Genomic DNA, 15,317 nt, shown 5'->3' with positions numbered 1-15,317 from the left:
CCCGAGGAGCGCAGGTGAGGCAGCGCCCCACTCCTGGCTGCCCCCGGGACTCCTTCCGCACGCGCCCCAAGGTGCCTCTGCACAGCTGGAGGGGCGTAGGAGGGACCCCCACCCAGGGATGAGACTGCAGGAAGGGGACTGCGGAGGAGGCCAGGTGCCGCCCCCGCTTTTGACCTCGCTCCGCACTGCCCCGCGGTCCTACCCCGGGCAGGGGCGGCGTGAACCCGTCGGGCGTGTGCAGCGGTTGGTGGAGCTGGAGGTCGGCGGTGGCTGGGGCAGGGGGTTATCCGGAGCCCAGCCGGGGCGAGGCTGCTGCCACAGGAGCTCCACAGGCAGCCAAGGGCTCGGTCCTGTCTCACAGCCTGCAGACCGTGGAGGGGAGACCTCAGGAAGAGCCGGGGTGGAGGGGGTGAGGAGTGGGGGCGTGGGGCGCTGCTTGACCTAGACGCCTGGGCCCTGGGAGGAGGATGCGGGGAACAGAGCAGATCTGGGGCGAAAGGGGAGGTTCCCGCAGGCTCAGCGGTCGCAGCAGCCCCAGCATGATCAGCAGCCCCCTCTGCTACACACACTCCCCTCCTGAGGGGGCAGGGGTGCGGCTCTGTGACCAGGACAGCCATTCATTCGGTGACCCACTGGTCCCTGACTTCTCCAGCTCCAGTGACAGCCCTTCCTCCCTGGTGCTGCCTTCTTCACACACGGTGTCCCTGACAATGGAGACAGCCAACAGTAATGAGATGGCCCTGGAGGCCCCACAACCCACCCACGTCGATGTGCACATCCACCAGGAGTCTGCCCTGGCCAAGCTCCTGCTGACCTGCTGCTCTGCACTGCAGCCCCGGGCCACCCAGGCCACGGGCAGCAGCCGGCTGCTGGTGGCCTCGTGGGTGAGTGTGATGGCCTGCCTCGTGGGGCGGCAGGAGGGACTCCCCACCTCCTGCCGCAGCAGCACTCTCTGCCAGCCTCCCTCTCAACAGGACACCGAGCCAGTTGTGTCTTCTTACTTAGGAATGTGATTCTCTGGCATTTTCAATAAGAGCCTGGGAAGGGGAGGCTCTGAGCTGAACGGGTGTGGAGGAGCCACCGACTGTGCGGAGTCCCAATCAGTGGAGCCCTTTCCTCTCGGCCAAACTCAGGATGGGCCGGCTCTCCTCCCTTTCTCTTTTTTCTCCTCCTCCTTCCTCTTCTTCTTTCTCCTCCTCTTCCTCTTCTCCTTTCTCTTCTCCTCTCTCTCTCTCTCCTTCTCTTTTTGGGGTTTTAGCGGTTAATCCCTGCAGTGGGGGGTCCACCTAGGAGCTGGGATCTTGGGTCCTTTGTCTTTCAGGTGATGCAGATTGTGCTGGGGATCTTGAGTGCAGTCCTCGGAGGATTTTTCTACATCCGCGACTACACCCTCCTGGTCACCTCGGGAGCTGCCATCTGGACAGGGGCTGTGGTGAGTAGAGCAGGACAGTGCTTGACTGCCTGTGAGAAGTGTGGGGTGTTGCTGTCCTGATTGCCTTCCTCCAACATGGCGCCACAGAATGCTGGCAGTCGGAAAGATCTGATTATCTAGGCCCATTCCCTACCTGTTCAGATGAGCAAACAGCTGAGGGCAGTAGTGGCATGTCCTAGTCACACTGCTCTCCCATACCCTGCCCAGTGCTGCTCCCACCAGGCTGGCCGCCTCTCCCTGCCTTCAACAGTTAATGTCAACTAAGGATCTAAGGACCTGCTCATCTCCGGATACTTGCGTTGAGATGGGGGAGGCAGAGCGTGCCAGATAGTATGTGATCCCCCAGGAAGCATCACCCCCTGGTTATTCCCATTGTCCTACACAGGCCCTGCACACAATGGGAACCCAGGAATTGTCCATAGATGGGTGTGCGCAGTTTGCACAGGAGCTGGGTAGGCTGGTCATGGTACCTACACCCTCAGAATAGCAGTAAAACTCTTATATTTACTGAGAGAAGCCGAGAGTAATCACCTTCACCCATCCCATGGCAAAATACCCAGATTAGTTACAGAATTAGCCAAACAGGATTCAGGTCCACCTGTCCACTGGGATATACTAGATTTCCTGTTCTTCAAGCTCAGCTGAGTGGATCATTGGGCACTGTTAGGACAGGCTTCTAAACCTAATAGTGCCCACTCTGTATAGACTCATCCTTTATTGAGAGCTTCTGCAACACCCTATGACTTTTATCCACAAGATCCCACCATCCCTGCAACTTTCATAAAGCACTTGGTGTTGTTTAAAAAGGAAGGTTTAGGAGCTCACACCTGGCTTGACCACAAGCTCTTAGGTGTCACTAAAGCAGGACCTTCTGCAGCCTCAGGAGTTGGATCGGGCTCCACCCTCTCAGCAGTTATCTTACCATGGATACTAAAGCTTAGCATGAAACCTCCGGCCCAAGTTGAGTGTGCTAGGGAAGGGCCTGCTGCATAGAGGCTGTCTCGTCGGAGGGGACTTGCATTTCCTGTGCTAAGCCTGCTCCTGGCTCAATCTCTCCCCAGGCTGTGCTAGCTGGAGCTACTGCCTTCATTTACGAGAAACGAGGTGGTACCTACTGGGTAAGTTCAGGGAAGGGCATGGGAGGGGACCAGGTTCAGGCTGGAGGCCACCCCAATCTCCTGCCCTGTCGCAGGCTTCTCTGGGCCTTGCCCTATTTTCCCCCGATTGGACTCTGGGAGAGACTGAAACATGAAGATTTCTCTCTGCCTCCTCCCTCCCCAGGCCCTGCTGAGGACTCTGCTAGCGCTAGCAGCTTTCTCCACAGCCATCGCTGCCCTCAAACTTTGGAATGAAGATTTCCGATATGGCTATTATTACGACAGTGTCTGCCACATCTCCACCTCGAGTGGCTGGATCACCCCAGCCCCCACTGACAGTCCAGAAGAAGTCAGAAGGCTACACCTGTGTACCTCCTTCCTGTACATGCTAAAGGTAGGTGGCCAAGGGGAAGGTGCAGCAGCAGGTGGGGCAGGGATGGCCAGGCCAGGCGAGGGGCAAGAGTCAGCTTCTCCACCAGAAATAGCTGTTACCTATTCTGCACCAAGCTTGAGTATTGTCACCAAGGACAAAGCATCAGACAAAACAGAAATGGCTCCTGTAGGGTATTACAGACTAGTGGGCAATACAAGCATTAAAATAATAATAAGTGAACCAATATAGCAAGTGTGCAAAGTGCTGCAAAGGTGTTAAATGCATGGTTTCCCTTGATCCTCTGAAGTCTTGGAGGTTATCAGGGAATCAAATCATAGCCCAAACCTGTCACTGTGTAAATGAGGACGCAGGCCCAATGTGAGGGGTTTCCAGCTGCATTCTGCACACTAAATGCATTGACTTCCCCTCCAGAAGCCACAAACTTGAAGATAAAGGGGTAGAGATTTTCCCAGGTCAACAAGGAGTGTGAGGACAGAGCAGGAAGGCAGTTGTCATCCTGGTGCTTATGGCCTTGGCCCTCTGTCCCCAGGCCTTGACCCGTACTCTTCAGGCCATGCTCTTGGGTGTCTGGATTCTGCTGTTTCTGGCATCTCTGGCCCCTCTGTGGCTGTACTGCTGGAGAAAGTTCCCAACAAAAGGGGTGAGTCCCTAAAGTGTGTGCCTGTGTGTTTGGGGCAGTGGAGCTGCTCAAAGGAGACAGGAATGGACAGCGGACAGTTTGGGGAGGAAAAAGGGGCTCATGACCCAAGTCCCAACTATTATCATGCCTGTCTTTCTACCCAGTGGTGGCCCAGCCCGGAAAGCCCCTATCCCCAACCAAGCGGCTCCCAAGTCAAAGAGCCCAGGAATCCAGGGAAGTCCATATGTATGCTATACCTTTGCATCAGGTACCATGCAGCTGATTCTGGTAGTTCCAGAGCTAAGCTGCCCTGGAGGAAAGACTCCGCCCTTTCTTTCCCACTCACGATTGTCTTGCCTTTCCTTTTCCCTTAGAAAAGACACCAGAAGGAGATGTTGGAAGTGAGCTGAATCTAGCCATGCCTCTCCCGATTATTAGCGCCTGGTGCTTCTGCACTGCGCATCCCTGCATCTGACTGCTGGAAGAACCAGACTGGGGAAAAGAGACTCTTCAACATCCCCAGTTATCCTGCAGCCATGACCATGGCCACAACCCTGCTCCAGCAGCACTTGCCCATTCCTTACGTCCCTTCCCCATCCTGCTCCGCTTCATGTCCCCTCCTGAGCAGTCATGTGATAATAAACTCTCATATTATTGTTCCCAGGTTCTCGCTTAGTTATTCCAGGGAATTTCTCTTGGTTGGAGGAGGAAGTGGAGAAGGAGCCAACGGCAAACCTCAGACACCCTCCCACAGCTCCCCAACCTCCTGCCTCAGGCTAGAGCTGCTGGCCCTGGAGCTAGAACCTCTTTGAGGCTGGTCCTGTGGCTGTAGGTTCAAAGGCCTAGGAATAAAGGATGAACAGGGCTGAGACTCTGAGCCCACTCCCTACCGCTAACATTTAAGAAGGTGAATGCTTGGCAATTTAAGAATTAGATTTTTTTTTTATTGTGACTGTTTGAAAAGATTAAGTAGACAACATAACATTGATAGGACATCCAACAATAAAGAAAGGACATCCAACAATATGACAAAATAGAAACCTTACAAATTATCCATAAAAAATCCTAAAACTGCTGTATAAAATATGAATCATGTATTTTTAAATTCATGACTATGAACCAAGAAAAAGATGGAGGCCATCAAAGCCTATAGAAGAAGTAGGGGCAAGAATTCAGAGTGGAAGCCAGTATCTGCCTGTGTTAGTCCCACAACCACCCACATACTCAGTGTTCCACTTGAAGGACCTACAGGGCTCAGCATGTAGTTGTGTTCATGGCTAAGTTATATTATAGTAAAAGGACACACAAGGTGGGGAAAGAACACATTAGGTAGACTCTAGAAGAATCCGGGCACAGGCTTCCTATATCCTCCCACAGTGAGAGGCTACACAGTAATACAGCAGTGTTTCTGCCCAGGGAAGCCCACCTAAGACTCAAAGACCAGGGTTTTTATTGAGAGCTGGCCACATAGGCACTTCCTCCACCTGCACAGCTACTGCAATTCCAGACTCCCAGAGGAAAAGCAGGTGTCCACCTGAAATCACATTGTACAGTCTAGGCAAGCTGATAGAGTGAAATTTAGTACACAGGCACACAAAACCACCTTATCAGCATAGGAACATTCCAGAAGCCCAATTCCTAGAAGACAACCAAGGGTAGCAAAACCTTGTAAAGGGTGACTCTCTGTGTTAACTCTTTCCTGCACACTGCCCTAGGGGCATCTGCCAACCTCTTGCAACCCAAAACTGCACTTAATAACTATGTGAAAGACAATAAATGAAGCCTAGAGCCACTTAAGCTGGAGAGTTACAGTGAAGGACCCAGTATACATCTTCACTTTCAGAGAAGAATTGCGAAAAAATCCACTCCATAGAGGGGGATGACAAGTAAACTCTTGGTGATAGGAGTCAGATGAAGATTCATGAATACAAGCCGGCCCTAACATGGACTTAGAGATGGAATTCCCACTCCTTGAATAAACCCCCAAACCCTGAGAAAATAATTTAAAGGTCCTCAAGATGGTAGTGACCCCTGACACCTGTCAGAAACAAATGCAAATTCTGCCTGGAAAAATTTACCTTCAACTGAGCCCTTAAATGATCTGCACGACTATATTTTTTAAAGTGACACAAATAAATAGAAAGCAAAAAAAAAAAAATGATGATTGTAAATTAAGTTTATGAGTAAGTGCAATAAATATAAATGGATAAAATAGTCCATTTGAAACATAGACTGTATTTTTATAAAACTCATCCATATGCTATTTACATGAAATACAACTAAAGCAAAGATACAGAAAGATAGTAAAAGGATGGGGGAAAAAAAACAAATTAGTATGGCTCTATTCAAGAGCATTGCTAGAAACAAAGAGGCTACCCGTGGTCAATCCAATCATCATTCTCTCTTCCTTACTAACAGAAATCCAGTTTTGTTTTGTTTTTAAGTCGCTACTGCCAGCCTTCCTTGCAACTGAGGATTGCAACGACCCACACTCTCAGCCAATGAGAAGTCAAGAGAATTCACTGGGAACAGAAAGAATTGGTTGGTTTCCCTAATTTCTGCTCTCTGCTTCCTCGCCTTCTCCCAGGAATCAGGACTCCATACCTGGCACTGGAGGAGCCATCTTGTGGCTAAGCAGGTAATAGCCACAAGTTGGAAATGATACAAAAGACAAAGGAGGCTGGACCCTCAACAACATAATTGAATACACCCAACCAATCCTGGATACTTACCTTTGAACAGCTCTATATGACAGAAAGTAAATGCCTTGCTGGCTTTTTTTAAGGAAAAATTTTTTTTAGTTTACAGTAGCAACAACACTGTAAGATACTTAGAAATAAATCTAAATACTCAAGACTGGTAAAGAAAATCATAAAACTTTATTGAAAAACATTAATGAATACCTAAATTAAATAAAAAGACACATACCATGTTCATAGATGGGAGGACTCCATTTTGTAAAGATGGCATCTCCCTCCAAATTTATGCATAAATTCAGTGCAATCCAAATCAAAATCTCACCAGAGTTTTATTAGTATTTGATTGGCCAATTCTCAACTTGACACAGAAGATCAAAAAATCCAGAATGTCGGTGCGTTCCAAGATGGCCAGATAGGAACAGCTCCGGTCTGCAATTGCCAGTGTGATCATCACAGAAGATGTGTGATTTCTGCATTTCCAACTGAGGTACCTGGTTCATCTCATTGGGACTGGTTGGACAGTGGGTGCAGCCCACTGGTTGGACAGAGGGTGAGCCAAAGCAGGGTGGGGCATTGCCTCACCGGAGAAGCGCAAGGGATCGGGGAATTTTCCTTTCCTAGCCAAGGGAAGCTATGACAGACTGTGACTAGAAAAATGGAACATTCCTGCCTAAATACTGTGCTTTTCCAACAGTCTTAGCAAACAGCACACCAGGAGATGATATCCCATGCCTGGCTAGGAGGGTCCCAAACCCACAGAGCCTTGCTCACTGCTAGCACAGCAGTCTGAGATCAACCTGCAAGGCAGCAGCCTGGCAGGGGGAGGGACATGCGCCATTGCTGAGGCTTGAGTAGGTAAACAAAGCAGCCAGGGAAGCTTGAACTGGGAGGAACCCACCACAGCTCAGCAAGGCCTGCTACTTCTGTTGACTCCACCTCCAGGAGTCAGGGGGCAGGGCATAGCTGAACAAAAGGCAGCAGAAACTTCTGCAGACTTAAACCTCCCTGTCTGACAGCTGCAAAAAGAGCAGTGGTTCTCCCAGCACACCGTTTGAGCTCTGAGAACTGACAGACTGCTTCCTCAAGTGGGTCCCTGACCCCTGTGTAGCCTAACTGGGAGACACTTCCCAGTAGGGGCCGACTGACACCTCATACAGGCAGGTGCCCCTCTGGGATGAAGCTACCAGAGGAAGGATCAGGCAGCAATATTTGCTGTTCTGATCAGGCAAACAGGGTCTGGAGTGGACCTCCAGCAAACTCCAACAGACCTGCAGCTGAGGGACCTGACTCCAAAATCCCATCTGTCCAACATCAAAGACCAAAGGTAGATAAAACCACAAAGCTGAGGAGAAATCAGAGCAGAAAAGCTGAAAATGCTAAAAACCGGAACGCCTCTTCTCCTCCAAAGGATCGCAGCTCCTCACCAGCAATGGAACAAAGCTGGATGGAGAATGACTTTGACAAGTTGACAGGCTTCAGAAGGTCGGTAATAACAAACTTCTTTGAGCTAAAGGAGGATGTTTGAACCCATCGCAAGGAAGCTTAAAACCTTGAAAAAAGATTAGACGAATGGCTAACTAGAATAAACAGTGCAGAGAAGACCTTAAATGACCTGATGGAGCTGAAAACCATGGCACAAGAACTACATGACGAATGCACAGGCTTCAGTAACTGACTCAATCAACTGGAAGAAAGGGTACCAGTGATTAAAGATCAAATTAATGAAATAAAGCAACAAGAAAACTTTAGAGAAAAAAGAGTAAAAAGAAACAAACAAAGCCTCCAAGAAATATGGGGCTATGTGAAAAGACCAAATCTACATTTGATTGGTGTACCTGAAAGTGACAGGGAGAATGGAACCAAGTTGGAAAATACTCTTCAGGATACTATCCAGGAGGACTTCCACAACCTAGCAAAGCAGGCCAACATTCAAATTCAGGAAATACAGAGAATGCCACAAAGATACTCCTTGGGAAGAGCAACCCCAAGACACCTAATTGTCAGATTCACCAAGGCTAAAATGAAGGAAAAAATGTTGAGGGCAGCCAAAGAGAAAGGTCAGGTTACCCACAAAGGGAAGCCCATCAGACTAACAGTGGATCTCTCTGGCAGAAACTCTACAGGCCAGAAGAGAGTGGCGGCCAATATTTAACATTCTTAAAGAAAAGAATTTTCAACCCAGAATTTCGTATCTTGCCAAACTAAGCTTTATCAGTGAAGGAGAAATAAAATAGTTTACAAACACACAAATGCTGAGATATTTTGTCACCACCAGGCCTGCCTTACAAGAACTCCTGAAGGAAGCACTAAATATGGAAAGGAACAACCAGTACCAGCCACTGCAAAAACATGCCAAATTATAAAGACCATCGATGCTAGGAAGAAACTGCATCAACTAACCGGCAAAATAACCAGATAACATCATGTCAGGATCAAATTCACACATAACAATATTAACCTTAAATGTAAATGGTCTTAATGCCCCAATTAAGAGACACAGACTGGCAAATAGGATAAAGAGTCAAGACCCATCAGTCTGCTGTATTCAGGAGACCCATCTCACGTGCAGAGACACACATAGGCTCAAAATAAAGGGATGGAGGAAGATCTACCAAGCAAAGGGAAAGCAAAAAAAAGCAGGGGTTCCAATCCTAGTCTCTGATAAAACAAACTTTAAACCAACAAAGATCAAAAGAGACAAAGAAGGCCATTACATAATGGTAAAGGGAACAACTCAATAGGAAGAGGTAACTATCCTAAATATATATGCACCCAATACAGGAGTACCCAGATTCATAAAGCAAGTCCTTAGAGACCTCCAAAGAGACTTAGACTCCTACGCAATAATAATGGGAGACTTTAACACCCTACTGTCCATATTAGACAGATCAACAAGACAGAGGGTTAACAAGGATATCCAGGACTTGAACTCAGCTCTGCACCAAGCAGACCTAATAGACATCTACAGAACTCTCTACCTCAAATCAACAGAATATACATTCTTCTCAGCACCACATCACACTAATTTCAAAATTGACCACATAATTGGAAGTAAGGCACTCCTCAGCAAACATAAAAGAACAGAAATCACAACAAACTGTCTCTCAGACCACAGTGCAATCAAATTAGAACTCAGGATAAAGAAACTCACTGAAAACCACACGGGTACATGGAAACTGAACAACCTGCTCCTAAATGACTACTGGGTACTTAACAAAATGAAGGCAGAAATAAAGATGTTCTTTTAAACCAATGAGAACAAAGACACAACGTACCAGAATCTCTGGGACACATTTAAAGTAGTGTGTAGAGGGAAATTTATAACACTAAATGCCCACAAGAGAAAGGAGGAAAGATCTAAAATAAATACCCTAACATTACAAGTAAAAGAACTAGAAAAGCAAGAACAAACACATTCAAAAGCTAGCAGAAGGTAAGAAATAACTAAGATCAGAGCAGAACTGGAGGAGATAGAGACACAAAAAACCCTTCAAAAAATCAATGAATCCAGGAGCTGGTTTTTTGAAAAGATCAACAAAATAGACTGCTAGCAAGACTAAAAAAGAAGAAAAAAGAGAAAAATCAAATAGATGCACTAAAAAATGATAAAGGGGATATCACCACCGACCCCACAGAAATACAAACTACCATCAGAGAATACTATAAATACCTCTATGCAAATAAACTAGAACATCTAGAAGAAATGGATTAATTCCTGGACACATACACCCTCCAAAGATTAAACCAGGAAGAAGTTGAATCTCTGAATAGACCAATAACAGGCTCTGAAATTGAGGCAATAATTAATAGCCTACCAACCAAAAAATTTCCACAACCAGATGGATTCACAGCCAAATTCTACCAGAGGTACAAAGAGGAGCTGGTACCATTCCTTCTGAAACTATTCCAATCAATAGAAAAAGAGAGAATCCTCCCTAACTCATTTTATGAGGCCAGCATCATCCTGATACCAAAGCCTGGCAGAGACACAACAAAAAAAGAGAATTTGAGACCAATATCCCTGATGAACATCGATGCAAACATCCTGAATAAAATACTGGCAAACTGAACCCAGTAGCACATCAAAAAGCTTATCCACCATGATCAAGTCAGCTTCATCCCTGGGATGCAAGGCTGGTTCAACATATGCAAATCAATAAATATAATCCATCACATAAACAGAACCAAAGACAAAAACCACATGATTATCTCAATAGATTCAGAAAAGGCCTTTGACAAATTTCAACAGCCTTCATGCTAAAAAATCTCAATAAACTAGGTATTGATGGAATGTATCTCAAAATAATAAGAGCTATTTATGACAAACCCACTGCTAATATCATACTGAATGGGCAAAAACTGGAAGAATTCCCTTTGAAAACTGGCACAAGACAGGGATGCCCTCTCTCGCCACTCCTATTCAACATAGTGTTGGAAATTCTGGCCAGGGCAATCAGGCAAGGGAACGAAATAAAGGGTATTCAATTAGGAAAAGACGAAGTCAGATTGTCCCTGTTTGCAGATGACATGATTGTATATTTAGAAAACTCCATCGTCTCAGCCCAAAATCTCCTTAAGCTGATAAGCAACTTCAGCAAAGTCTCGGGATACAAAATCAATGTGCAAAAATCACAAGCATTCCTATACATCAATAACAGAAAAACAGAGAGCCAAATCATGAGTGAACTCCCATTCACAATTGCTACAAAGAGAATAAAATACCTAGGAATCCAACTTACAAGGGATGTGAAGGAGCTCTTCAAGGAGAACTGCAAACCACTGCTCAATGAAATAAAGGAGGTCACAAACAAATGCAAGAACATTCCGTGCTCATAGATAGGAAGAATCAATATCATGAAAATGGCCATACTGCCCAAGGTAATTTATAGATTCAATGCCATCCCCATCAAGCTACCAATGACTTTCTTCACAGAATTGGAAAAAACTGAAGTTCATATGGAACCAACAAAGAGCCCACATTGCCAAGACAATCCTAAGCAATATAACAATTCCTCCTCCCTACCTCAGAGGAAATATAACAGAGTCCCCAAATGGGAATATAATCTCCTTTGTTCAAACTTCTAGAATGGGCATGAGGAAAACCAGAAATACATCATCAGTGGGACTGACTATGCAGACACCATAGAAGGTCATGAAGTGGCCTTTGGCAGAGACTGGTGTTGTTCTCCCAATTTTCATTCTTTCTTCCTTTATTTCTTGTAGTAGGTCCCCCGGAAAAAAAACTGGGCACATAGCTTCTTGGAATGGAGACTAGATTTCCCAGCCTCCTTTGGTGACTTAATTTTAAGCAGTAAGATTTAAGAGGAAACAGTGTGTGCATGTCCTGGGAACATCCTTTAAGAGAGAGGTGTCCTTTGTCCCCATGATCTCTTTTGATGCTTGGAGTGCAGGTGTGATAGCAGCACTATAGTGAATGCTTATAATTTTATTTGTCTCAGCATTAATTTTGAATATTAACTGGACTTTCCCATACCAGCAGCAGGGCTCAGTTACCCTCAATACAGTTTCCAGTTCTATACTTTATCCCAGTTCTCCTGTGTGGCCAATCCAGATAGCTGCCTTATACAACTGCCTCCTGGTGACCAGCTCACTATGGGTCAACTGCATATACCCTGCTCCACTAGCCCTGCTGACCCCCACACCCTGTATCGACTGTGCAGACATGCTTCAGTGACCACCTCTGCATGCTCCTGGAACTCATGCCTGCTTGCTCTAAATCCACCAACTAAAACTCCCTGTGGGAAACCTATTTAAATAATGCCCTGGACCCAATAAAGGGATCCCTTTCTCTCTGTCCCTGCCTGTGCTCCCTGACCTCCAGGCATGCTATGTAGCCCCCAGGGTCTGCAACTACTAAAATCTCTTAAACTTTCACATTGTGGTTGTGTCATTGAAGCCATGCCTTAAATCTGACCCCAATGGCAAGGCTACCCCAAAGGGACCCACGCAAGTGGATGTCCTGCTGTTCTTCTGTCCAGACCTCTGTTAGCTGCTGCGGACAGTAGCTACAAGCCAAATTGATAGAAAAAACTGTTTTGAATGAAGCGATTCATTTAAAACATGGACCGGACTGGCACAGTGGCTTACACTTGTAATCCCAGCACTTTGGGAGGCCGAGGCAGGTGGATCACGAAGTCAGGTGATCGAGACCATCCTGGCTAACATGGTGAAACCCTGTCTCTACTAAAAATTACAAAAATATTAGCTGGGTGTGGTGGCGGGTGCCTGTAGTCCCAGCTACTCTGGAGGCTGAGGCAGGAGAATTGTTTGAACTTAGGAGGCGGAGCTTGCAGTGAGCCAAGACTGCACCACTGCACTCCTGCCTGGGCGACAGAGCGAGACTCCATCTCAAAAAAGAAAAAAAAAAAAAAAAAAAAAAAAAAAAAAAAACATACAAAATTAGCCAGGCGTGGTGGCGCATGCCTGTAATCCCAGCTACTCGGGAGGTTGAGGCAGGAGAATCGCTTGAACCCTGGAGGCGGAGGTTGCAGTGAGCCGAGATCATACCATTGCATGCCAGCCTGGGCAACAAGAGTCACAAGAGTGAAACTCCGTCTAAAAAAAAAACAAAAACATGGATCTAGAGCAAGCTATCTTGGGCCATGAGGTGATTTAGGAATAGTATCCATTCACTGAAGAGCAACAGGACAGAGTGTGACCTACGCACAACATACATACTAATCCTGGGCTGCCTGCCTAGATGTTGATGTGTGAAAAAAACTTGGGTTCGTTTACATATTCTGGCACTCACTGCCAGACAGAACTCTAATTAATAAATTTTCACCTCAAAAAGATCATCCTAAAGGTGCAAGCAGTTAACAACAGAACTTCCAAGTACATGGAACAACTGTGGATAGAACTGAAAGGAGAAGTTGTCAAATCCACAATTATAGCTGGAGACACAACATTCCTCGCTCAGTAATAGATAGAATGAGTGGATGGAAATTAGCAAGGATATAGAAGAGTTGAACCACACCATCAACAGCTGGATCTCATTGCATTTGTAATACAATCCACAACAATATCAGAATACACATTCTTTTCAAGTGCTCATGGAACATTCACCAAGACAGTCCATGTCTTCAGTCATAAAAAAAAAAAACCTCAACAAATTTAAAAGAATTAAAATCACCCAGGTTATATTCCCTTAACCATAATGAACTATAAATCAACAAATGAAAAGGAATGGGAAAATCTCCAAACACTTGAAAATTAAACAACATATTTCTAAATCACTCATGGATCAAAGGAGTTTCAAGGGAATTAGAAAATATTTTGAACAGAACAAAAATGAAAATTTTTCCTAACAAAATTTGTAGAATACAGCTAAAGAAGTGCTTAGAGGAAAATTCATAGCATTAAGTATTTGTATGAGAAAAGAATAAGGGCAGGGTTTGAAACATGGCAGACGATGTAGACCAGCAACAAACTACCAACACTGTAGAGGAGCCCCTGGATCTTATCAGGCTCAGCCTAGATGAGCGAATCGATGTGAAAATGAGAAATGACCAAGAGCTTCGAGGCAGACTACATGCTTATGATCAACATTTAAATATGATCTTGGGAGATGTGGAAGAAACTGTAACCACTATAGAAATTGATGAAGAAACATATGAAGAGATATATAAATCAATGAAACGGAATATTCCAATGCTCTTTGTCCGGGGAGATGGCGTTGTCCTGGTTGCCCCTACACTGAGAGTTGGCTGAAACTAAGAATTTGTCCTGTATGGAAAACAGGAGACTTTGTACAGTGGCCTCTCTAAATGTGCAAAACATTCAAAAGAGAAACCTGCATACATTTTGATATTAAGAAATAATTCCGGGATTCTTCCATGCCTGGAATGAGTTGATTTGCAGATAACTCACAAATTCTTAAGCAAAATGGTATTTTCATTTTTCTCAAGCTCTTCCAATAAATATGATCACCAAGATGCAGAAAAAAAAAGAATAAGAAAGTTCTTAGATCAATAATCTAAAATTTTATCAGAAACTAAAATAAAAGAGCAAAAGAAACTCAAAATTGACTCAAAGCAAAATAGAAGAAAGAAAATTATAAAGAAGATAAATGATTAAACAGAAAAAATTAGGGAAATCAATGAAACAACTGCGGGTTTGTTGAAAAGATTGATACATCTCTAGTAAGAATGTCAAAAAATTACAATAAGAGAAACTGGTCAGGCATGGTGGCTCGTGCCTGTAATCCGAGGACTTTGGGAGGCCAAGGTGGGTAGATCGCTTGAGCCTAGGAGTTTGAGACCAGTCTGGGTAATGTGGCGAAACCCCACCTATACAAAAAACACAAAAATTAGCCAGGCATGGTGGCGCACACCTATAGTCCCAATTACTCTGGAGGCTGAGGTGGGAGGATCACCTGAGCCCAGGAAATTGAGGCTGCAGTGAGTCCCACAATCGCACCACTGCACTCCAGCCTGGGCAACAGAGTGAGAACCTGTCCAAAAAGAGAAAGAAAAAGAAAATAAGAAAAACTACAGAAATTACCAATATCCAGAATGAAATGGGGGGATATCACTACAAGCCCCACATACACTAAAAGGATAATAAGGAAATATTATGAACAACACTATACATGGAAAGTCAACCACTTAGATGAAATAAACTCATTCCTCAAAACCAATGAAATACCAACTTATCCAATATGAATTAGCTGACATGAATGGTGCTACATCTATTAAAGAAATTGAATTTATAGCAAAAATCTTCTGAAAAAGAAATATCCTGGCCTGGATGGTTTTACTGGATAATTCTACCAAATAGTTAAAGAAGAAATACCACTAGTTCTACATAATCTCTTCCAGAAAATAGAAGAGGAAAACTTCCAAACTTATTTTATGGGCTCAACATCACCCTGAGACCAAAATCAGACAGTACAAATAAGGAAAAGCTACAGACCATCCCCCACGAAAAGTATTAAGAAGAAAGACCACATGATCATATCAGTTGGTGCAGAAAAATCATTTCACAAAATTCAACATCAAAATATGATTTTTTTTAAAAAAGTCTCAGTAAACTAGACATAGAGAGAAACTTCCTC

The 15,317-nt window shown here is 45.0% G+C and overlaps 1 protein-coding gene and 1 pseudogene across 3 annotated transcripts; both read left to right on the top strand.

Annotated features, from left to right (window-relative positions):
- The first annotated feature begins 674 nt into the window (after positions 1-674).
- On the top strand, positions 675-4,206 carry TMEM176A (transmembrane protein 176A). 2 transcript variants are annotated; one of them, XM_011984363.1, is made up of 6 exons: positions 675-884; positions 1,322-1,432; positions 2,494-2,550; positions 2,714-2,923; positions 3,453-3,563; positions 3,917-4,206. In XM_011984363.1, the coding sequence occupies exons 1-6, from the start codon at positions 711-713 to the stop codon at positions 3,950-3,952; spliced, it is 699 nt and encodes a 232-aa protein (XP_011839753.1). In that variant the 5' UTR covers positions 675-710; the 3' UTR covers positions 3,953-4,206. The 2 variants fall into 2 exon arrangements, with proteins under 2 accessions (XP_011839753.1, XP_011839754.1); XM_011984364.1 differs by having other exon boundaries at positions 3,453-3,576; positions 3,917-4,205.
- Positions 4,207-13,651: 9,445 nt separating this feature from the next.
- LOC105542713 lies at positions 13,652-14,213 on the top strand (annotated as a pseudogene). Its single transcript, XR_001006513.1, has one exon. The product of XR_001006513.1 is annotated as a U6 snRNA-associated Sm-like protein LSm3 pseudogene (transcript).
- The last annotated feature ends 1,104 nt before the right edge of the window (positions 14,214-15,317 follow it).

The sequence above is a fragment of the Mandrillus leucophaeus genome, unplaced genomic scaffold, assembly GCF_000951045.1.
Source record: "Mandrillus leucophaeus isolate KB7577 unplaced genomic scaffold, Mleu.le_1.0 Scaffold266, whole genome shotgun sequence".
NCBI classification, from domain to species: Eukaryota; Metazoa; Chordata; class Mammalia; order Primates; family Cercopithecidae; genus Mandrillus; species Mandrillus leucophaeus.
This window is presented reverse-complemented; position numbering and strand designations above follow the sequence as displayed.

Excerpts from the sequence above, each read along its gene's own strand:
- TMEM176A (XM_011984363.1), top strand. The coding sequence starts at position 711 with ATGGAGACAGCCAACAGTAATGAGATGGCCCTGGAGGCCCCACAACCC. Across the intron at positions 2,551-2,713 it reads AACGAGGTGGTACCTACTGG|GCCCTGCTGAGGACTCTGCT; the intron begins GTAAGTTCAGGG and ends CTCCCTCCCCAG. Across the intron at positions 2,924-3,452 it reads CCTTCCTGTACATGCTAAAG|GCCTTGACCCGTACTCTTCA; the intron begins GTAGGTGGCCAA and ends CTCTGTCCCCAG.